The 23,556-nt window shown below is 38.5% G+C and overlaps 1 protein-coding gene across 1 annotated transcript in view; it reads right to left on the bottom strand.

The window, feature by feature from the left end:
* The window catches only part of ryr3 (ryanodine receptor 3), a 140,532-nt gene that overhangs the window by 50,336 nt on the left and 66,640 nt on the right, over positions 1-23,556 (bottom strand). Inside the window, exons 29-45 of the mRNA XM_046061097.1 lie at positions 23,063-23,237; positions 20,720-20,928; positions 20,302-20,465; positions 20,140-20,188; positions 19,867-20,027; positions 17,944-18,106; positions 16,896-16,982; positions 16,043-16,269; positions 14,910-15,122; positions 12,137-12,746; positions 11,465-11,665; positions 9,684-9,786; positions 9,187-9,321; positions 6,008-6,281; positions 5,653-5,767; positions 2,790-2,922; positions 1,020-1,123 (exon numbers count right to left, since the gene is read on the bottom strand). Coding sequence (XP_045917053.1) covers positions 1,020-1,123; positions 2,790-2,922; positions 5,653-5,767; positions 6,008-6,281; positions 9,187-9,321; positions 9,684-9,786; positions 11,465-11,665; positions 12,137-12,746; positions 14,910-15,122; positions 16,043-16,269; positions 16,896-16,982; positions 17,944-18,106; positions 19,867-20,027; positions 20,140-20,188; positions 20,302-20,465; positions 20,720-20,928; positions 23,063-23,237 — 3,123 coding nt within the window. The remainder of the gene's footprint in view (positions 1-1,019; positions 1,124-2,789; positions 2,923-5,652; positions 5,768-6,007; positions 6,282-9,186; positions 9,322-9,683; positions 9,787-11,464; positions 11,666-12,136; positions 12,747-14,909; positions 15,123-16,042; positions 16,270-16,895; positions 16,983-17,943; positions 18,107-19,866; positions 20,028-20,139; positions 20,189-20,301; positions 20,466-20,719; positions 20,929-23,062; positions 23,238-23,556) is intronic.

A 23,556-nucleotide genomic window follows, 5' to 3' on the forward strand; every position in this document is an offset into this window, starting at 1 on the left:
TGCTTTTTTGATATCCCATCTCTCACACCAGACAAACCTCGCACACACACACACTTCTGTTTGACTCCTGGGGACACTGTCTTTTTGACTGTCAGAGTCAGTAACAGTGACAGCTTGAAAGCATTTGCTGAGCTAGCTTATTGACACGGCACAAAATCCCACTTCATTTCTGGGTGGCATAAGGTTTCTATTTCTATCTGGCTTACTTTCACCCTAAGTCAGCAGCAAGGAGTTTTAATAATAAGTTAATCTCAGCTCTAAATAATGAAAAAGAATTTGCTGATCATTTTGCACTTGAGAATGTTTCAGTGCACTTACCCTATATAAAATTCATCAAACTACTCATACTAAACAGAATAAACACATTTCGCCCCCACCCCCAAAAATGTTTTCACGATAAAAAACATTTCATATCATTCGATATCAATAATTATCACGATATATGTCAAATCTTTATTTCTTTCAAGTTTAAAGGCTGATTTTTGCTCATGAGTAAAAATTGAAGAAGCCATATGGTTAAATATGTGGTTAAACTTTTCTTTATGGTCAGAATGGGACACACACTTGATGCCAAACAGTGGATCACTTAACAAATCTGAGGGAGAAAGTTCAAAACTATTATGATAAAAAAAACCTTTAACAAATATGATTAGTAAATCTTTTTTCAGTCCCTTTTCCTCAACAAAATAAATATTTTATTAGAAAAATTAAGTGCTAATTTGTTGGTGATTCAAAGGAATTAAACCAAATATTTATTGATATATTGAACATTTATTATATTGATATTGAAAATTATATTGCGATAATTATCATTATTGTTTTATTGCCCAGCCCTAGGTACACTTCTTTATGGCTTTATTACAGTGTATTCTGAGCTGCAATTTTTTTACTGCATTCACAAGTTATAATAATATATAATATAATGTTTTTAGGATCAACAATAGTGTAATTACAGCAGCCAGCCTCAATCATTTATTTGCAGTCAAACATGTTTTCACTTTTATGCTGAAATAACAAACCTTCTCCAGATCAGGTTCCTCCAGGGCCAGAGCCAGGCCGTTGTTGTCCATCACTGAAGATGCTGCAACATCCAATGGGGTGGAGCCCCGCATAGCTTCAGAGGCTAAACACACACACACACACACACACACAGTGTTACCAGCAATCTCCACATTTGTTCTATACTAAACAACAGGGGGCAGTCTTTCTACATATGCTATTGTGATATTCCATCTCTTATAGTTCAGAGCAGCAGGTAGTGTTTCAGTGTGAGATCAGTCAATATCTGACCTTTAAAGACTGATTTCTTATAACAAATGTCACACAATACTGTTTGAATATTATTCAAACACTATGAATAAATAAAAAAAATTATCACTTATGCAAACATGCAATTATAATGTACAGCGAAATTCTGCTTGTTAAAAGGAAAACAATATATTATTTCCAGCTGTTACAAAACCAGCAGATTCTCAGCAGAACATTTACTAAAAGTACTATATTACTTTAGTAAAATTTGACACTTAATTAAAGTTGGAAACAATGAAACTTTTCAGTAACAATTATAAAAATATACTTCATACATAATAATGTATGGAAGTTTCATAAATTAACTGCATCACATTTAATGGACATCTGTGTCTACAAGCTACTACAATGCTACAAACCATTAATATTGTAATCAATGCATTTTTTAGTAAGCAACGTATTAAATAATTATTTTGCAACAGTCACAGAAACACTTTGATGTTGCACAGATATTCCTACATTCAAGTTAATGAATCTTATAGGACTGTGTGCAGGAACACTCCCATCCCACATAAAAGGTCACATTCCCATTGGGCACCTAGTCAGAAAGTAATTGTGCACACTGTTAAAACAGTATGTCAGTAATTGGTTTATATTTATTCATGATGTTTATGAAGATTCTCAGTCATCCAGGTCATAGTTATCCAACAAAGGTTAAAGTCAAGGGGCAACTGGACTTGGTTGAAGATACTGGAAGACGTTTCGTCCCTCATCCAATCCTCATCCTTTGGATGAGGGACGAAACGTCTTCCAGTATCTTCAACCAAGTCCAGTTGCCCCTTGACTTTAACCTTCGTTGGATATATTTATTCATGCAGACAAACTTTTCAACTGGGACAATTCGTCTTGGCATGTCTACCAACACCTTCACAATGCCATATGTGACTGATGAGTAAGCAAATATCAAACGTTAGTAATAACAAACTGGTGTGTTTGTATTCATCTGTTCTCTCCACACCATGTGAGTATCTCCATTTTCACGCGTAGGAGCTTTAGTGTACAGCAGCCGGAGCCCAGTGACTCATCAGTCCTGCCCTGCATGCCTAAATAACCCTCGTACCTCATTTTCCTGCATTCCTCTCTGCCATTCTTCTCTCTCTATCAGCTGCCTCCTTCTCTGCCCCTTTCACTCAAACTGATACACTGGCATAATGTGGGCGATAAGCAAAAGGACATTTTTGTACTTCCTACAGCATGGTAAATACTTTTAATTCATAAGCTCAAAGAATTCCTTTAACTTATTTATTTCAATATTTATTTCTTCCACTATACCTTCTAACATTGTCTCACCCTCTTATCCAGTGAGTCATCTTTTTCTTCAGTACCTTCTGCTCATCCTTCATATCTGTAATTTTTAAACCTGCGTCTTCCTCTCTCAGAATGATATACATTAACTGTAATTGAAAATGCGGCATGGCAACTGTCAGTAGATAACAGGAGAGTAGACTCAGTCTCATTTTATCAAGTCAACCAATACTTACCCAGCCCGACACTGCTGTTCTCCAGCAGGTAGCTCAGGTGGTCAAACATGGCTTTCTGGTTCTGGCGGCTAATGCGACAGAAGTAGCACAAGAAACGACAACAGCTGGCCACCATCTTGGGGAAGGCAATCTCCTGTGAACAACAAGTCAAAGCAGACCCTTCATTTTTAATGACATTTTTAAGGCAAAAATAAAGGGTTGACATATGGCTGGGCAATAAAACAATAATGACAATTATCGCAATATAATTTTCCTCAATAACAATATAACAAATGTTCGATAAATGTTTGATTTAATTAATTTGAATCACCACCAAATTAGGACTTATTTGTTTACATTTATTTTGTTGACAAAAAGGGACAGAAAAAAACGTTTTACTTAATTTTACTCATGCATATATAGATATATATATAGATTTGATCACAATTAGAATGTTTTATCTCAGATTTCTTAAGCGACCCACTGTTTGGCATCAAGTGTCATGTTCTGACCATAAAGAAAAGTTTAAAACCACAATTAAGCATCTGGTTTCTTCAACTTTCACTCAGGAAAAAAATCAGCCATTAAACTGGAAAGAAATAATGATTTTACATTTATTGTAATAATTATTGATATCAAATAATATGAAATTTTTTATCATGATAACATTATTGGCCATATCACCCAGCCCTATGCTGACATGGGCAACATACTTTTACTGGAAAAATGTATTGGGTATAAACGTAACGGGTTACATAGACACTTATACTGTATATAGTCTATTCTTTTTACAGTATTTTACATATTGATCATATTGTAATTTATTTTGTTGACAGTAGCAGTCCAGTTGTCCTTGGTTGGAGGGGTTTGGCTACAGCCATTTCCGTGTGATAGCTTTCTTGCTAGATGCCAAGAGTATTTAAAGTGATATTAATCCTGAGTCATGAGTTTGTCTGGGAGTTTGCCCAGATATAATGTGACATAAAAGCAATCTTCAGCAATCTCTTGCCAATACGAAAACATTAAAGGGCAAGCCCCAAAAATATGAAAAAGACTGTCATTTTTTTCTGCCACACTGCCTCCAGAATTCATCCTGTCCCTGGTAACTTTGACTACATTTGAATGTTGTAGTTACAAAATGTATGTTCTTCCAACAGATCTCTCTCCAGGACCTGGAGTTAGTAGTCTCAGCCTGGATTTCCATCTCATTCCAATCATCTTCAGATATTCCCAGGCCTGATTCTCCTATTTCTGTTTGATACAGACAGCAGCATAGTTTTTGGAGTTTCAGATCATCAGGTTTTATTGCTAATCTGAAACTCTTAAATATTCTCCAATATATACTGTGTGAGCCAACCTGACGGGGATTATATCTAGCCTTACCTCAAAGGAGTTGGATTTTAATCTATTTTGATATGTCTGGAGGATGCAGAGGCTCTGATAAGCTTAAAATGTAGTCAATAAATAAAATGTATTTTCTGTTCAGAACAAAACAACTGAAAATAATTTGACCTTCAAGTCCTTTTGCATATGATGCTGTTACCTCTGTCATTCTCATTTTTCTAAGTTCCAGTGTGGGTTCAGTCTAAGGTTCAGTCTGAGCATAAATCTATGAGTGAAGTAATTTTTGTCCAAACCAGAGATGAAAGTAAACTGGCAGGGGAGTGGATAGGTACCAGACGGGAGGGAAATCATCATCTTACCTTTAGCAAATTACTCTGCAAATATGCCCTTTACACAGAAAATCACACTCATCAGACTAGTCGCCCTAAGTGTTCAGTCAGCAGTCAAAGCAATTTTACCTTTTAAAATGTGTTTAAGCCTTGTGAAAAGTTACTCAGTAGTAACGCTGTGCATGACTGGGAATAACATTTTTATTAAAAGTCTTGGTTGAAAAATAGCAAACTTATTCTTAGTTTTTATTATGTAGTGTGTTTATTTTACACCTTGATTATATGTTATAAAATTTCTTGTTATCCTTCATATTGTGGGCAAAGACGTGACTATAAAAATCTATTACCCAACTATATGATGGTTTGATATTATATCATGCCATGACTAAAACAACATTTGAGATAATCAATGAGTAAACACTGCAAACCTGATATACATTTACAAGCTGTGGTACTGCCACTTTATATGGCCACAGTAAGTGAAGTGCACAGATCAAGTGGCAGTAAACTGGTCTGGAATTTATGTCTGAGACTGCGTGATCAGACTGCCAGAGTCAGATGTGAAGGCCTGAATGTCTCCCTGAGGTCTTTCTGTCTGAGGTTCAATTCATACTTGGCACTTGCCATGACATTAAATCACAACCATCTCTTCCAGCTTCTGTCAGCACTGCCCAAAATGGACAGGCTTTAGAGGCCTCCATCTCACCCCTCTCATGCCCTCCTGCCCTCTCCATTACCCTTGTGGCTTTTCTGGGTATTAGGTTGTTGATCTTGGCTTACTTTGATTTCTTAGGATTAAATTTGTTTTCCTGAGATCACTAAACAACCTATTAAGCATACAAAAGTTTAGCTTCTGTGAGGACTTTTCAATCAAATAGTCCCAGTTACAAAATCTGAATTTTAATAGATTTCAAAGTGACCAACCCCTCCCTCATTACCACCACTGAGGTGCCCCTGAGCAAGGCCCTTAACCCCAGGTGTAAATGTGTAACTGTGTGAACTGTGATCAGTGCATTCCTGCAAGGAAAGGCTTCCTCTCAGTGAATCTTCCCTGAATACACAAATGTGACATTTTTATTTTATTTTAAGCTTATAAGTAGACCTTGAGTTGAGATGGTTTGTCCACTATTTACTTTCATGACAGTAACAACTTGACATCACTGGGTTGTGTTGACCACAACTAATAAAAGAAAGTAGTCACGACTTCCTACCTGTGACTTGTCTCCTCCCAGTACGTTGACCATGACCTGCATGACAGTCTCATGCATGCCCAGCACTCTCATTAGGTTAGGATGTTGGTAGAAAACCTTGTTGTTCATGATGTCACTGGGAACACAAGAAAGCGGTTTGTGAAAGTAATTTATGCTAATTGATATATTACAGTTTTGAGGCGGTATACAATACAGTGGAAATACTGCCTGATGATGAAAATGTACTGTAAGTAACAATGTGCACTGACGAACAATGCGTAATAGGCCTAGCTATCATCAACCATTATATCTTTACATTACAATTTACATTGCGTTATAAAGACGTCACTGCGTTTATTGCAACGTATTTTCTTACCCGAGGCCATCAATCATGAGTTTCTCCTCCTCCTTGCCCATGCGTACTGACAGGAGAGACCTTATCTGACCAAGAGATACCAACAGGTTAACAGCATCCTGCACAGACGCGGCACTGATGGTGTAGGATTTTTTCATAGCCCGGAGCAGCTCGCCGATGCCGTCATACTGCCTCCTTAGCAGGCTGAACATCACTCTAACCAGCTCTGGGTCCTGGATGTGAGACTCCTGAGCCCAGCTGGTTATGGTCTGGGAGATCAGCTCCTTCAGGTTGGCTGGAGAAGTGAGAATTCAACATCCACACAGTGAATAATGGTGCAGAGGTAGTAAAGTTAGTGGAGCTTTTCTATCAAAGGCTAATTGTGCCGCCACATTTGACCACCACTGAACAAATAGTGCGATCCTAACGTAGCAAAGAAAGTGCTGTTGTGCTGCCACTGGATTCAATTCCAATTATGATGAGCCTATAAACGTATTTGGCAGCTATTTTTTGTTCTTCAAAACAGACTCATCTAGCAGAAACATTGTCATTATTAAGTAATTCTCTAGAAGGAAATTTTCAACTGCATCATTCTGCCATTTCTTATACACTGGAACTCATTGGACATTTGTAGGGGGTAAAAAAAACAGAAGACAGCAGAGTAATTCTGTTCTCAATTGTTCTCTTTGCCACTATGCTTACAAGGGCTTGTAGTCCTCTTGTGTTTATGCATACTATAGATAAATCACAATTCAAGTCATAAAGCATGATCTGGCACTCTCAGCATTGAGTTAAAAACTTTAAAGTCACATTTTGATGATTTGCTGAAGCCTCAGGCAGCTCGCTGGCTGTGATTATTACATTTACAGTTTTTTGAGGCATTTGGTAGTATAATCTGAAATAATCGCGTAATGTTTCTGAAAGGTTGGTGACGCTAAAATGTATGTATCACCCACGTGAAGAGCATCCAGTAAGAAGCTCAAGAGGTACGACAATAGTGCAAAGGCGGAATGATAAGTAAAACATTTCGTTTGATCCTTTTTGTGTAGTCTGTAGGTTGGGTTATGCTGCTACTATTGTAATTTGACCACATGACCTTACCGTAAAGTTTCAGTTTATGCAGCTACACTGATTACAGTATTAACAGTGTACTTTGAGGTAATATCTGGCTTGAATCTGGTTATGTAGTTTGTCATTTGGTATGTGTGATGTGTCACAATTAGAAAAAAGCCTGAATAGAGCAAATTAACAACATACAAATTCGATTTAGTATTTGACACAACAATTAGCATCATAACTGTGGTAATTTCTATCCATGGTGTGCACATATCGAACTGGGATTTTTGGATGCTATGTGTACGAGGCTGTAAATCTCAAGCACTGTACCCACAATCACTTTCTAACTGTGTAAACATACAATAACCCTCTTCTCACCAATGCAAAACGCAATACAATCAATAATACTGCAATGCCCTTTCTCAACAAGACTTAACACTGACAACACTGAGCAAAACTTGAAGATTAGAAGATCCATTGTTTTAGTCAAAATGCAGGTATTCGAATAAATGTTGTGTTTACAAAAAAAAGAGTAAAGTGTGGGTGATTATTTGAAACTTCATCAAGTCTCACAAAACTTTAGTCTTACATACAGGCAATGATAAAACAAGGCACAACTACATAAGAACTCAGTGACCTGTAGTGATAAATGTAGAGGCTGTAGCCAAACGCTGCACCTCTCCAAATGATAACATTGTTATTCCAAAGCTTTCGCTGAACTTTGAGTATTTAAGTCAAACATCTGTAGCAAACAAAAGGGTCAGATTCGAGCAGAATCCTAATGAGAGACGAGAGAGGAAGGGAGGCAGCTGCCCTGAAGGTGAATGTCTCGCAGATTCACATCTGCTCTGCATCGTTGCTAACAGTTGCTCACATGGGAGTCATCACAAACACAGAAAACTATCCTCCCTGCAAGCTAATCTGCAAATGACCACACACAGTCATTTATAAATAAAACTTTTAAGTTTCATAGCTGTGCATAGCTGAGCAAATGCATTTTCACTGCAAACCAAACATTAAGCTGGCATTACTAAAAAAAATGTAACCTTAAACTATCAAACCTATCATTTGGTTTGATTGATTTTGGTGTTTTTCAGATTGCACACTAAGATGCATAATACTAAAATTTAAAGACAAAATATTGAGATAACATTTACATACTTAACAAATGACAGCATAATGGACTGGAAGAGAAGCAGCCATCATTAACTATGCCTACTTCAATATGATCTTAATGTGAAGTACAAAGGAACCAGCGTCTATCATATATCAGTCATGTTGAATCACATCATCTATCCACTCATAAAGCTTTTCAATAATGCAAGGTAGGTGTGGGAGGCGTGAGTATAGCATTAAAATTTATAGCAGAGAGTCTTGCAGTGGCTGTCCATTAGTCTTCTATTATTTGAAATAGAACATAGCCATGCTTCCAGCAAAGGGCAGCAGAAAATAATTTTGAAACCACTGATCCAAGGTTGAAGCAAAGAACTTGTTAAACTAGTGGCCAGGCAGGGTCTGGTTCTGTATCTTTTATGATGTATAGATCTGTACCTATTTCAAGGTTTCCAGTATCAATGAGATATTTGGTATTGAAGGTAGATCAAACATTTTAGATTTTCAGAACACGTTCTGGCTCATTCCCTTTCCTGCAAACCTATAGATATTTAATAGTTATTGATGTATATTGATGAATAGATATTGTAGCACTGAGATGAAAGTTGAATTGGTGAAAGTTATTCTTCCACTTCTACCAGCATCATCGTATGAAATTTGGATCCAAGTATCCTCTGATGTCGGTTGAAAAAGGTTTACAGATATAGGTTCATGGTGATTTTTACCTCTCCTTAATAAAATGTTAGACTTGTTGAAATGTTGAATGCTTTAATGTGGTTTGCCAGTGCCCTTCTGTCAAGGGTTTGCCATTTCTGAAATGACTTAATACTTCAGAGATTAATCTGTTCTTTTTTGTTTAAATTTTGTTCTCATTTTCTTACTATTTATTCGATAATCTCTTAGATTAACAGTGCATCTGAGTGAGTTACAATTTCACAAAAAGGCTGTGCTATGAGGTGTTTAGAAAGTTCATCTACCAACAAAAACACTTCCAGATTAGATAGACCATTGTCCTCTTTGGTGTAACTTACTTGGAGCAGCCTGTTCCTTCTCTGTGGGTTCCTCCTCTGTCTTATGGGGCGGACCCTTGATCTTGTAGAGTAAAGCGAGAAGACGGCCTTTTATCGATGTGTCCTGCTCTTCCTCGTCCTCCTCCACGGGAATTCCTGCAACGGGAAACACATTCCTGTTAGACGCTCAGAATTTCAATGTTTTGTATCAAGTGGTGCTGGCCAGGTACAAGTGGTGCAAGTATGGTAAAAGGGGCTAAGTGTAGTATATTAAGACACCAATATGTTGGTGTTTTATTATTTCTGTTATCAGAAGTTATCAGATCAAGCGAAGGTTAATGTGACTTTTCAGTCACTCCACTTCAAAAGGCATACTTTATGATGAGTGACTGTGATTTAAAAAAAAAAAAATTTAGTCAATGGTCAAGAAGAATCAGTTTGTGTGAGAAAATACCTTCACTGGGCCTCACAAATAATGAACATCTATGAACCAAAAGAATTAAGCAGTTGGACTGTACCACAGTGCAGTCGCAGTTCTTCATGGAAGGAGTTGAGTTCGTCCTGGATCTCCTCGGGACAGGGGCAGTCCTCCCCTGCACTGAAATTCAACAGGATGTTGATCTGCAGGAAAAAGACAAATAATACATTTAGAAGAGCACAGAGTGGGGACGGGAATATAAAAATGTGTTTAAAGGAACAGGAGGGCCGAGGAGAGAGAAGGAGAAATGCGCAAACAAGCACACAATGGTGTGAAGGAATGAATAACAGTAGGATGGGCATACAGAAAGGAAAGCACCATTATTATTCACACTATTATCTCACATCTGTCTGAAAAATGCAGAGAGAGAGACAGTCTGCTTGGTGAAAATTAAAACGTTTTAAGTAATTCTTGATGACACGATCATTAAAAAGCTTTATAAATGATTCTGAATAGCTACAAATCTGCTGTACGTCACAAGCCAACTATATAACAGTTTAAATATACATGAGATACTTCCTCAGGCTAAGCAAATGCAGAGACCAGTTTAGGCTACTCTGGTGTCTATTTCTGACAGAGCTTTTTAATGAACCACAGTAGCAACATATCCGGGGGGATCTTGGAGAATGTTGCCTACAGTATACACATGCTGCTGACCACTACAGCGCATATTTTTCCAAAGATCAGTGTGTAGCTGCAGGGCTGTGCTTACCTGAAAGGCTTAGCAGCTAAAATGAAGTACATTTAAACAGTCTGAACAGAGAAAGCTTTGCAGTTGTGCTGATCTAAACTTTTGGTTCACTGCTGTGTTGTATGCATGAAGTCTACTTGGCACAAAAGCGAGTGATCTGAGCACAAACAGAAAAGAAATGACTAGGGCTTTCCGGCTTGTGGGCAGGAAGAATAATGTTGTACCTCTCTATTCCTCCCTTCTCTGACACACTGAAAGAGATATGGATGTTAAAGGGGGCCCGCTCATTAGCTACAAAGATCTGAGCCCCTGGCACTTCAGTGTGCTGACGCAGTTATTACACGGTGAGCTGAAAAATACTGAAAGCATGTGGTGTAAGGGAGCGCAAATGAGAACCATTAATATCTTCAGTTTGTGTCTGACCTCTTAAAAGTTTTAAAAAAGTCTGATTGCTTCAACATCTGTTGTGAGAGCGAATAAAGATATTTGGTCTGAAGGTTCAGATAGCACAGACTGTACTGTCTGCTGTTTGATTTAGGTTTCCTATCAGCATCTAAGTCCTGGTCAAACAGGTATTTTCGTAAACCTAGCAGTTCCGACTTTGTTTTTTATTTGGTTGTGCTTTAATATTCAGTTTTTTTAACGTGTACTGAAGCTTGCAAGCAATTTCAAGGCTAACCTCTACAGTTTATCACAATTCATCCTGAGCTATAAACTTACTTGAAACTAAAAGCTGTACACAATTTAATCTAAATTCCCCCTTTGTTACTAATAACAATGTTCTACTCGTAAATGTCAGCCATTTCACTGTCAATGCACGGTCAACTGACTGAAATCCAATTTAGCTTCACATATGGCCCAATTCACCCTTTGGGAATATCAGCTGAAAATGAAGTTAAGAAACAACCGAAAATTTAAAAAGCACTCAGAGAACTAAAAAAACCTTGTGCTCCACTCTCGGACTCTGTTCTAGTTAGGGTCATTGATTTTTTTTTTAACCCCAAGGCTCAAGTGATCACTCTGGGGTTTTGTTCCAATATTCAACCTCAAACAACCCTGAACATAAAATAAATCTCAAACAGCATGTAAACTATTTCTCATATGCAGTTTGGTCCAAGGCAGGATTGTACCTGCTCCTGTGGGGGTGATCGAAACTCTTTAGTCTTCTTGGCGGTGACGGCGGCGGACATGTTGAACGCCAGCATCAGCTCATTGTAGCGGAACTTCTGGTTGAACTGCAACTTAGACACAAAGCTGTCGGAGAAGGAGACAATGGCCTCGATGCGGTGCTTCAGCTCACAGTCACAGAAGTAGTGCAGCAGCTCGCACATCTGAAAAGAACCGAAACCCATTCAAAGACGCTGATTCAGCAAGAATGGCAATTTAGAAGTGAAAGTTTCTCTTTCGCTGTGTCTGTATTGTTTGATGTGGTTTTAAATTAAGATAATTTTCATATCAGATTGAATGTTTTGTAAATTAAACACAGAAACTTATTTACTTATCTTACTCACTTATTTTTGCAATTTCCAATAGATTATCCATCTCCATAACGCAAAGATTAAAGATGCACTTATTTAGATTTAATGTTTACAGCATTGTTGACATTTTCTCATTGATAGGAACATTAGTATTCAACCACTGCCTTCCTTTGCACTCATGCAGTCACTTCTCAGTAAGAGATAAATCATAAAAGTGCAGTAAAATCTTAATTAAAACCATGGCATATAAACTAATGGACTTTTTTTTGCAACTACTTTCAATCTCACTTTTAAATGTGTGTGCATGTTTCATCATCTCATCACCTGGCGTTTGACAGACTCGGGCAGTGACTTCTCCAGCAGACCTTTAACTGGCGGTTTGCATTCTTTTGTCTCCTCCTCTCCCGCCTCCACGGCTTTCTCCTCGTTCTTGCTCACTTCCTCTTTCTCCCCTCCAACAGCCACTTCATCCCCCTTGACCTCCTCACCCTCCTTGGCCTCTCCGAACACGTTGGGATCAATCAGGAGGAGAATCAGTCTCACCTCTTCACTGGTTAGGACTCCCATGATTAACAGCGTTCCAATCAGCTTCAGGATGGGGACGAACTGGTACTCCACGCTGCCGCCTACTGGGTCTCGAATGTGCGTGCCTCCACCCTGCACAGCCTCAGTGAGCATGCTGATGGCTTTCTCTTTCAGGATGCCCAGAGGGATCTGGGGGCTGTAGAGGTACTGGTGGTGCTTTGTGTTGATGATGCCGACGGGGGAGAAGTTGACCCGAGGTTTGAGTGAGGTGCTCAGGCCAACGCCAGGCAGCGAGTGCCGCTTGGACTCGTCAGGGAACAACTTGATGGAGCGAGTCTCATCCGTCACAGGGATGATGAACTCGTTGTTCATCATCAGGCGAGCCTCCTTTGCTGTCTCAAGATGGATGCTGGCAATGAGAAGAAGAATTAGTTCAATCATCACACACATCTGGAGGCATTGGCTAACACACATAAATAAATAACCAATCAGTATTCTAGGTCTAGGTTTAAAAATATCTTTCCCTATGTGGTATAAAACTTGCAATTGGTAATATTTATACAGCCTCTCAGCAAAAAATTACCATAATAAATCTGTGGGAGATGACAGGGTTGTTGATCAATACCAATGACTCAGCGATTAGCTAGCTGCTGTTAGTCTGAAACTCTGTGTGGCCCAAAATCTAAGACTTGAAACAAAACTCCCCACACACAAGGATGTTAACACCCTCCAGTAATAATGGAAGTACAGGGTTGGGGAGTAATATGTAACCAGGATACAAAAATAAAGTAACTGTAATCTGTTATAGTACAGAAAAAACTGACGTAATCAGATTACAGGTACATTTTGTAAACATGGGGATTACACATAGGGGATTTGTCGCAGGAATTGATGGCCAGCATACACCCTGTCATTGCAGACTCTGTGCAGACTGATTCCAGCTCCCAGAGTATGAACACGGAAGCCAGTGTGACACCAAAATCAAGATCAGATTCTGTGACCCAAATGAGAAGTTAAGCGCCAGAGGCTGAGTTGACGACATGAAGCGGTTGCAGTTTGGTACTTACCAAAAGTACTTGGTTATGGTTAGGAAAATATCGTCATTTGGGTGTAGTCACAGAATCTGATAGGTCACAGATTTTGGTGTTACACCGGGTACCCCTGCCCCTGGCCTGACAAACTCTAGTGCTTGAGTAAAGGTGTAAACCTAAATACACATTCCGGTGCTCCGAGTTCCCAGTACGGGCAGAGTAAACCAATTTGACCAATAGCTGCAGGCTAACTGAGTTAATTAGGTAATAGCAGCAGTTAGCTGACTTGCTACAGCAACAAGTAAAGACATCTGGTAACTCGTAAATCACAGAGTTGAGGCAGAGAAACTGGGAAGTGAGAAAGATAATATTTTCCATCAAATATGATCCAGTTTCAGTAAAATCATTGAATGGAGGTGTGCTTTCGTACAGTAAAGTTAATCAGTGGTGCCCGGAAACACTATTTTTCAGCAGCGTCATAGCAATTAAGAAAGCTTTTAGTTGGACGCTAAATTAATACAGGCCCCCAGTGCAGGATGATTCATCAACATTTTAAAATCGTTTTCCAGGAAGTGATGCACACTAAAATATCATCAAACATACCTACAAAACAACATTTTTTGTCATTGATGGGCCAGATCCTGCCATATGAGGTATAGGCCTAGTACAAGGCATCATATAAAAACATTTAGGCCTAAACATCGATTTTGATTTCATGGGATTGGGATATTTTATAATTGTTGTATGTTTCTCTAAAAATCCACCGAGCAGACAACGCATCTTTGATACTCTGTTGTCGTTATTTGCGTATTTGCTATTGAAGTAATCCAAAAGTAACTAAAATTGATCAGGTTACATTACTTTTAGTTTCTGGTACTTGGATTACTTTACTGATTACATTTTTTTTTTTTTTTTTTTTTTTTTTTAACAAATAATTAGTAATTGTCCCGGATTACATTTTAAAGTAACACTCCCAACCCTGTGGAGGTAAGCATGATATCTTGAAAGCAGCAGGTGACATTAATATGAAGATGTATGATTCGTCCCAATCATGTCTGTGAAGCTAAGTTGAGTTTACTGGCATTATGTGAAGAAAATAGAGATTCAATTACACTGGATGTATGCAGGCAACACAAATATGTCACAGAGGCCTCATTAAGATTTATTATGACAAATTTCCCTTGTGGTCTTGTGTGCTGCTCCATCACTTTAACAGTTAATGGTGCTGGAGTTGATGTTATAATAAGTTATGATTCTATCATTGATCATCATTAGATTGTCTAAGAAAAAATATTGCCCTTTTTTTTGGTGCATGAAAGTTGACTTGACTTGCAACATTGTATGCTTTCATTCGGTAGCACTGACAGGAGCATTTATTATTATCCCACAATAATTGATACTCTTCCATAACACAAATGCAGACAAAAAAAAACCCATTTACTAAACCACAGGAAGGTAAAGATGAATGAAAAAACAAAGTTATCAATTACAATGAAAAAAGTCATTATCTGATTATGTTATATTTAAACCAACTACCACACCTGATCAAGACATTGTAGAAGCCCTCTCTCAGCAGGCCAGACAGGTACTGGTTGTCGATGGTGTAGAGGAGCTGTGACTGGTCCAAGTGGCTGCAGAGGGCGTGAGCAACGCGGGTGTTTCCCAGGGCACAGAGGGCACAGTACAGCTTCAGTGTGTGGTAGTGGAATTTTTTCAGGTCTTCATGCTCAGATAACTCCAGGATGTCCAAACACCTAGCAGAAAGCAGAAAAAGTGTAAGGAAATGGAAAACCGGGGTGGGGTCATTTACACTGCAGCTATACACACTCCAGGTGGCCAATAAGATATTTATTGTTTTTACCAAAGGAACTAGGAGATGCAACGACATATGCTGTGATATGATTTGTCTACCTGCAGAGATTTTTCCACACCATGGTAGCTATCCCCTTTAATGTTTCTTGGTGTACTAAGTAGTTGTGGCCAGTTTTGCATTTAAGTGATTTTTGCAACAATGTGAAGAAGTTTCTTCTATCTTCTTCTATCTGTTGGGTATTTAATTCACTTAACAGTGGAAACAGAGGAAAAAAGCAGACATTCCCATCTGGTTACTTGTGGTGATTTTAAACTTACTTGGATAACTATGACCTGGATGACTGAGAACCTTCACAGACATTTGATTACTTCTTCATAAATAGTTGACTAAACAATCTTGACTGAAGGTATAATTACTTTTTCATTTTCTATTTAATGATAAAAGGATTATATCGATATTGCACACTCCTAAGAGGAACAAACAAACTCCATAACTGCTGGCATTATCAATAGTAATCACCAAATCATCCCCATGTAAACTTTGAGAAGATGGTGAACCTACAGTATACAACCACACAATGAATAAACAGATCAAACACCATGCGTGACATGAGTTTATGGGTCATGTGGTCTTAATATACTACATATTTGCACTAACAATGTCATTTGTGTGAGGCAGAGACTATTAATCATCTCAACCATGGTGTTACATACTGCGATTACCAAGATATTCAGTCATTTGCTTTTCATTGGCTGGGCTCTAAACACATTGTGCGACTGAACCAGTCATATGCTGCAGGTGAAGGAGTTTATGTTTTAAGGCTACATTACTGTCTATCTACATCACATCCTTCTTGCAGACCTGTTCTCCTCAGGGATATGTACGGCCATCATCTGCAGCGGTTCCAGACACTGGACCACCCAGCCGTGCCTCTCGCTGACCCGAGCAGTCTCCACGTTGAGGAAGGTGTTTGGCATCCGGCTCCACAGCACGGCCACAATAGTCTGCACATCCAGTCGTGGCGGGCACTGCGGCACTGGGTTCCTGTGCTCGCTCTTAAATATGGCAGACGAGAGCGGCATTGCATCCTGGGAGCAGAGGGAGAGGACGGAGAGAATGTGAAAGAGGAAAGATAATATTCAGTGAAGAAAACACTTGGATGAATGGATAGTCCATGTATTTTTGGTTTTAATATTACACTTTCTTGAATAAACACTTTGATTCTAAAAACACTTCTAAGTGATTTAAATATGTGGTGCCTGAGGGGTCCTTAGCGAAATAAAAAATAAAGAAGAGTGACTTCATTAATATTCATCCACAATTATCATCCTTATATCATCCCAAGTCATGCATATATATAAAAATATGTATTTTTATTATAGTTTAATTTTAAGTTTTACTTTTTCAAGTACAGACCGAGCTTAATATTTAATAAATGACAGCAAAATCCAATAGTGGTCACAGAGTTGCAATCGTTTTACTATTTGAGGATGAGTGACATTAGAAATGAACGATGCTCCATACAAAATTGTTGTAAATATAGGGTGAGCTATTGATTACTGTAAATAAGGTTAAGGGTATTATAGTACTAGTTAATGAGCAAGATTAAAATTGTTTACAACTTTTTATTTGTTCTGGCAATACCAACATCCACTATTACACACCACACCATGTTCAAGCATTGCATATTGTTAGATTTAAAAAGAAGACAAACCTTGATCTTGACAAATTCCATCTGGAAGAGGTTTGCACTAGTGGGGCGTACAAACACCGCTGGGAAGAGCTTGGTATTTGGCTCAACCTAGAAGTCATCAACATCATAGATTTAATAATGCATCAAAATGAAACAAAAGTGCAGCGTTACTGTATGACTGGAGATGAAGTGAACCCTTAGTGGAATGTAAAGTAATTCTTATTGTGCTCTTCTAGCGTCTGTTCTTGGCGGCCAAGTCAGCAAATGTCAAAAGGCTTTTAACCTTTAAGCCTATGGATTAGCTGGGGTTTTTTTTAAATCCACAAGTACCAGTTGGTGTATTGATGACCATCAAAGACAAAAGTTAAATACAAAGAGAGCAGATAAACAACCGGAGCTCTGAAGCCGTAACAGGACAAGGAGCTTTTCATCAAGTTAAAAGCCTCTTCGATTCCCTTTACAACTAAATCAAGGAGAGGAAAGAAGAGAGAAAAATGGGAGACAACAAAGATAAAGACGAGAACGAGACGTGGATGATTAAAGCCTGTCTAGTCAGGTATTCAATATGACGCGTTAAAAAGCTGAGATCAGCGAGGCAAGACGAGGATTACTGAGCAGATGTCTGTCTTTGTTAAGACTATGGAATAGAAAACCAATGAGAATTCAGCTGTATCATTACCTAACTGTCTTTCTGAAGGTTGAATTTAAAGCAGTGCAAACTAATCTACATAACCTGAGGGGAAGATAGAAGGGAAGATCTTTTGAGTGTATGCGGGCAACACAAATATGTCTCAGTGGCATCATCCCAAAGATTTAATACAACAAAACCACTCAAAAGTTCTCAATCTCTGAATGTAATGGTTATGGAGCTGAGTGTTGAGGAGTAATAACCCAACATTCAACTAATTTTATTTTGCTTTTCAGATGGATGGGAAACACTAAATCTTTATGCCAACTTAGAGTATTCTTAGAGGAGCTATAATTTTATGAAAACAATGACACATTGAGGCTGACTGTCCTTGTGCGTTAGTCCTCTGTGCCCTATTACTGTGCTTTTATTCTTATGTACCTGATATGTTGTGGACATCTCCTTGCCATTGGCAGTGAAAGAGACAAGGCCAGTGGCCAGGTCGACCAGACAGCCGATCTCCAGGTCAGAGGTGGAGCGGCTGGAGGAGGACAGGCCGGCAACATCCGCTCCACACACCATGTAGCAGTTACTCCTTTGGACGCTGCAACAACAAAAGCAGAAAGTGAGCATGGCAGGTAAAGATGAGCATCCACAGGACAACAAAGTCATGATGTGACACATTCATTGATCTATGCTGACTTGTGACTCTTGCCTCATTCATATTCATTCTGTTAGACACAGAAGCTCTCGTCCCCATTTACTCCCTTGAATACTGAATGAGAATGGAAATAAATATAATGTAAAAAATAAGTCAATACGTCTTATTTATGCCATTCCATGGTAAATTTATGGCTTATGGGAAATTTGGAAGATTAGCATACTGTTTAAAATTATTAACAGTAATTTATATAGGGCTGACTAGGAACCATTTAAATGATGATATAGGTACTGTGTTGTTTTTTTGGTTGTATAAAGTCGCCTTGTCACCTGGACTCCTAAATCTCTATCAAACACCACAATGGAAAAAAAGTTTGACTTTATATTATATTATCCTTCACATATATATTTCTATATATCTATATCTAGACATATGTGTCTGCTTTGAGTTCCTTCTTCTTGTAATGTCAAAAAAATAAACTGAAGCACTGCAAATCGATTCTGGTAAGAGCGTGTCACCTAATGAGCAATGTGAAGTAAAATCTGTGAAGTGTTTTCAGGGAGTGATTATTGAAAAGTTGATGAAAACAGTTTCATCATTAAAGACAAAATCATTTTATTAACTTAAACCTTTATTTCAGATGTTACGATTGGAAATGTTTGTGTTGTTTATTGACAGTAATTTGCTAATTGGAGTAAGCCTGTGAAACAACATGATTGAAGTTGCTTGTTCCTTTTCTTGCAATAGTGTATGGGTTTCCATGCAGGCAGAGCGTCATTCCTTTGCAATGGTATCTCTAGATGTTTCAGCTTTTTACATTCTCTTGCATCACTTATACTTTTACTTCAACCTTGGCCTTTAGTACACTAACACAATGGAAAATGTTTTGTAGTGGGAAAGAAAAATGCAATGCAAGATAATGGATAAGGTATTGTATGAAAACACAAAAGTATCACAAGGAAAATAATTTGTGAAAAACACTATTCACAGCGTACTTAGTGGCTCTGTACAGAGCAAGATTTACACTGTGGCCCTTAAAGTAATAATACGTAAGATTTTCATTTAAATAAATATCTATTTAGTCACTATCGGTTGTCAAATAAAGTAACTGATGGCCCACTGATAAAGTCCTTACATTTGCAGTTTTACAAACAAGGTGTAGGTGGTAAAAATACTGTATTAAGTTACTTGTCTACAAAACAAAAACGGTAATTTCTATCATTTTTTTAACAGCGGATCAGTTTGAAATATCGCAGGGAGTATTGGAACAAGAAGGAGCAGCCGCAGTGAGCTGAACCTCACAACTTGTCAGCGAGGTAACTCCTTCCACTGTGCACTTCTGTTTACAGACTCAGGCTGTGTGCACAATGAAGGAAAATGGCCAATTACTGCCTAGCTTCTTTATTAAATGACAACAGTTAGTTTTGCTGCCCCAAGAATTCTGGTACCTGTATTAATTAACCACACTTACTGTTAGGCCTTCCACCAACCAAATCAACCAGGAAAGAGATTTTAAGGATTACAACTTTAAACAATATTGCATGACCTTACCTAAATTACTGTAAGGAACTGTTTTTTGAAATTCCCAGATGCAGCATGATTTCCTCAGAGAAGCCAGCAAATCCGCTGCCTCCCCAGTCTACATTACACCTCTCCATGTTTCATAACTCCAGATTTAAAAAAAAAAATAGCATAGAGCTTGCCTCTCATGGACCCGGCCTCTTTCATCTCCCAGGGTGACGGTGACGGTTCGTGTCTTGCTGAGGCCGAAGTTCTTGCTATGGTAATGATAGTCCGGAGTTACCCAGCCCACCCACACTGACGCAGGGTCCTGCCCGGCAAACACTCTCACTGCATGGTAGTACTGCCATAAAAAACAAAGAGCACAATAGGTTACCCTAAGTGAAAAGAGAGCAGGGAGTATAAAGATAGTTTTTCAGATGCCATCTGTATCTTGAAAAGGTGGGTTCATTTACAGTTGTTATGCTTCCGTAGTCAACAGTTCCATCTTCTTTTGGAGGATGGCTGCAGAGACAAAAACACAGCTGGAGGTTGTAAGAGCAACAAAGTGATCTTAGAGAAAACGTCTTCACAACAGTGCTTTCCACTACCGCTCCAGTGTGCCGTTGATGTCTGACCTGAGTTTCAGTGATTCATCCAGTAACTTGTCTACAGAGTAGAACTCCACAGGCATGCTCAGTCTACAGTAGACCATGTCATTGTTGCTGTTCTGTGTGCCAAAAGTCTTATGTGTGACCTTGAGGCAGGGAGGGCTGTCTATAGTTCCATCAATCCTCGTCACCTGAGGAGTTAAGAATCAAAATCCAAAGAAGAAAATAGGATAAACATCTTTGTGTCCATCGAAAACCAGCAGCACTGTTACAGCTACTTATGTATGCATGGAGCAAGCTAGAAACTGGCCAACCTCCAGTTACCATATTAATCAGTTGACACTGGTAACACGCAACTTTGATAATCAGTGGCTGAGAATCCTTGTTGCCATGAGCATACCAAGACAATACCAAAAACAATAAAAATCAAAATGCTTTTTTTTACCTCGATATGCATGTGGTCCTGGGGTACGTTGACAAATGTGGGAAGGCGCTTGCTGAACCACATGATGATGTCTCTGTTCATGTTGACAGCAAAGGGTTCAAAACCTTCCTGGAGACCACACATGGTGTAGTACTTTAAAGTGCTGGCGTCCTTGCCCAGGTTCATACGTCCGATCTGAGACATGCCCAGACTGCACACAGGGATGAAACCTAAAGGAGGGTAAAGGGACATTTATGGGTTTGCCAGGTAAATATTTATATCTAGACATGTCATCCCTCGTTGCAATGTGAGAGGTTCCTCCCTAAACAAAGTTGGAAAACCTTTATTTCATTTAATTAAAAGGTCACTGGAATGTATTCCTAACACTAACAATGTGATATGTCTCTCTGCCCCAAGAGCAACAATTAATTAGTCTGGTCCCTTTTATAACCCTGGCAACAAAAAAGAATCTCAGGACACACATGCAGTCAAGGGTGTTCCTTAAGCCCTGCCCTCTTTGCCCTATTTACTCAAACACTAGGAAATAACAGGAATTCTGGTTAGAGAAATGAAATACAAGATATGTTTGTACGCAGACGACGTCTTAGTGACCTCACCTACCCTGACTCAAGTCTACCAAACTTGAAGTTAAGTAAAAAAATTGGGTTTCTACTCTATAAATAAAACTTCCATAAAGCAAAAACCATCTTATATTATTACTCACCACAAACATACAACACTTAATCAGAAAGTATGCAGTTCCAAATGGGAAAATAACAACACCAAGTACTAAGGGGTCCAAATACCAAAATACTTTTTTACTATTTCCACAATCATATATTCCTCCATTACAAAAACGAAATTAAAGCTGATGAGATTTTTACTACTTGGCATGCATAACCAAATAAATATAATAAAGATGAACATTTTACCGAAGTTGTTTTATCTTTTCCAATCTTTGTCAATAGAAATACCTCCTGAGCAGTTTAATAGGTGGAAAAGAATGATTCCTGGATGTGCGGTTGTGCTGTGCAATGGATAAGACACATGACTTTGGTGTGAGAGACCCGGGTTCAATTCCCACTGTGACCCATCCACCATTTTCCCGGAGCAAGACAGTTAACCCCTAGCTGCTCCAGAGGCGTGCAACCTCTGACATGTATAGCAATTGTAAGTTGCTTTTTGATAAAAGCTTCAGCTAAAATGTAAATGTGAAAAAAATGTGAAATGTACATGGACCACATTATAAGGTCATCTTTATCACATTACAGTTATCTAGGGAAAAAGGGGGAATGTCTCTTCCATGTCTGGAAGATTATTATAAAAGCAGCACAACAGAGATATTTGGTTAATTGGTGTAACCCACATTATGTTGCAAAATGAAAAGAATTAGATCAGAGCCAATAACACATACCTATTTAATCACTATTAGACAAATAGAAATGTTGGACAAAGATCCCCCTCAATATCTGGTTTAGAAAATGCCACAAACTAAAACTGCACTAGTGCCTGGATGGGTGTCATATGACTTCAAACCTGCACAGCTGTGAATGTATAAATGTGCTAATAATTGAATGAACTGGTTACTACATCTTAATACAGTAGGGGATTAACAAGAATGTATTGTAGCTTTCCACTTGTGCATTTTGTCAACAACCAGTCTTTCTTTTTCCATCTGTGTAATAAATGTTAACTGTTAAATTATGGGAAGTATGCGTCAAGATGGACTTGCAGTACAATGAACTCCTCCCTTGAATTCAGGTTAATGTGAACTATATGGAAGTGGATGGACAGGCATGACCGTGACCCCTTGTGCACTACTCTGTGCTGCCTATCTGCTGTACCCTTCCCCTCAACATCTGTGTGGACCGACCCTTACTTGGATTCTGTTACCCTACCCCAATGATATATGTGATGTTAAACTGCACTGCTTTAGACCTGTTTTGCTTTATGTCTTCTTTCATAAACTCAATTACAATGTTTAAAAAACAATGCATATGCTTATTAGCCTTGAAAAACTTAAATTAGTGACTTGTCATGTATTTGAGCACAGTTTGAAAACTGTCTATACGTCCTTCCCACATCAACTATAACAATTAATTTTTATCACCTAACTTTATTCCAATGTGACTCTCTCACCTGTCTTGTAATGAAGGATGGTTAATTTACAGAGTAATGGGCCAATGCCACAATGGACTTCATTAAATTGCAACATCATTAGCATTTTGTACTAGTTTTCTTTTTTTTTTGCCTCATGCTAATGGCCAAACATACCCAGTCATACCTCTGGAGATACTGTGGAGGAAACACACAGAATAAATGAATGAATTAGCACTAAAGTTCACTGGAGCATGGAGCCCTTACCATCCTCTGTCTCAAAGTCGGTGAAGCAAAGCTCAGAGCCCTTGTTGGTGATCAGGAGCTCTCCGTTCAAGGTGAAAATCATGGATTTGTCCTCCATGTTGATCATGCAACCAACCACGTCGCCCTTTTTCCAAGTAAGTCCAAAGTAGCGGCTGCCTGCGTGCATACGTCGAGCCTTAAAGAAAAAGAAAACATTTTTGCAGAATATGATCACGCTAATCAAACTCTTAAATTTAATCAAAATTATCCTACTGTATAGGCAGCAAAAACACTGCAGAATCAATCAACGGTAATATCGTTCTTGCTCTATTAAAGACATTTTCTATAAAAGGAAGCAAACAATTGGTCATTAACAATATATGTTTTTTAAATGTACTATATTTCTCCACCAAGATCTAAAATTATATAATATTGCACTGTCCACAAACTAAAAACAAAATTGTAAATGTTAAATATCTCTAATAATTTGTTGCAAGGTCAGTCATCTTCCCTTC

This window comes from Micropterus dolomieu, linkage group LG10 (assembly GCF_021292245.1).
Source record: "Micropterus dolomieu isolate WLL.071019.BEF.003 ecotype Adirondacks linkage group LG10, ASM2129224v1, whole genome shotgun sequence".
Classification (NCBI taxonomy): domain Eukaryota; kingdom Metazoa; phylum Chordata; class Actinopteri; order Centrarchiformes; family Centrarchidae; genus Micropterus; species Micropterus dolomieu.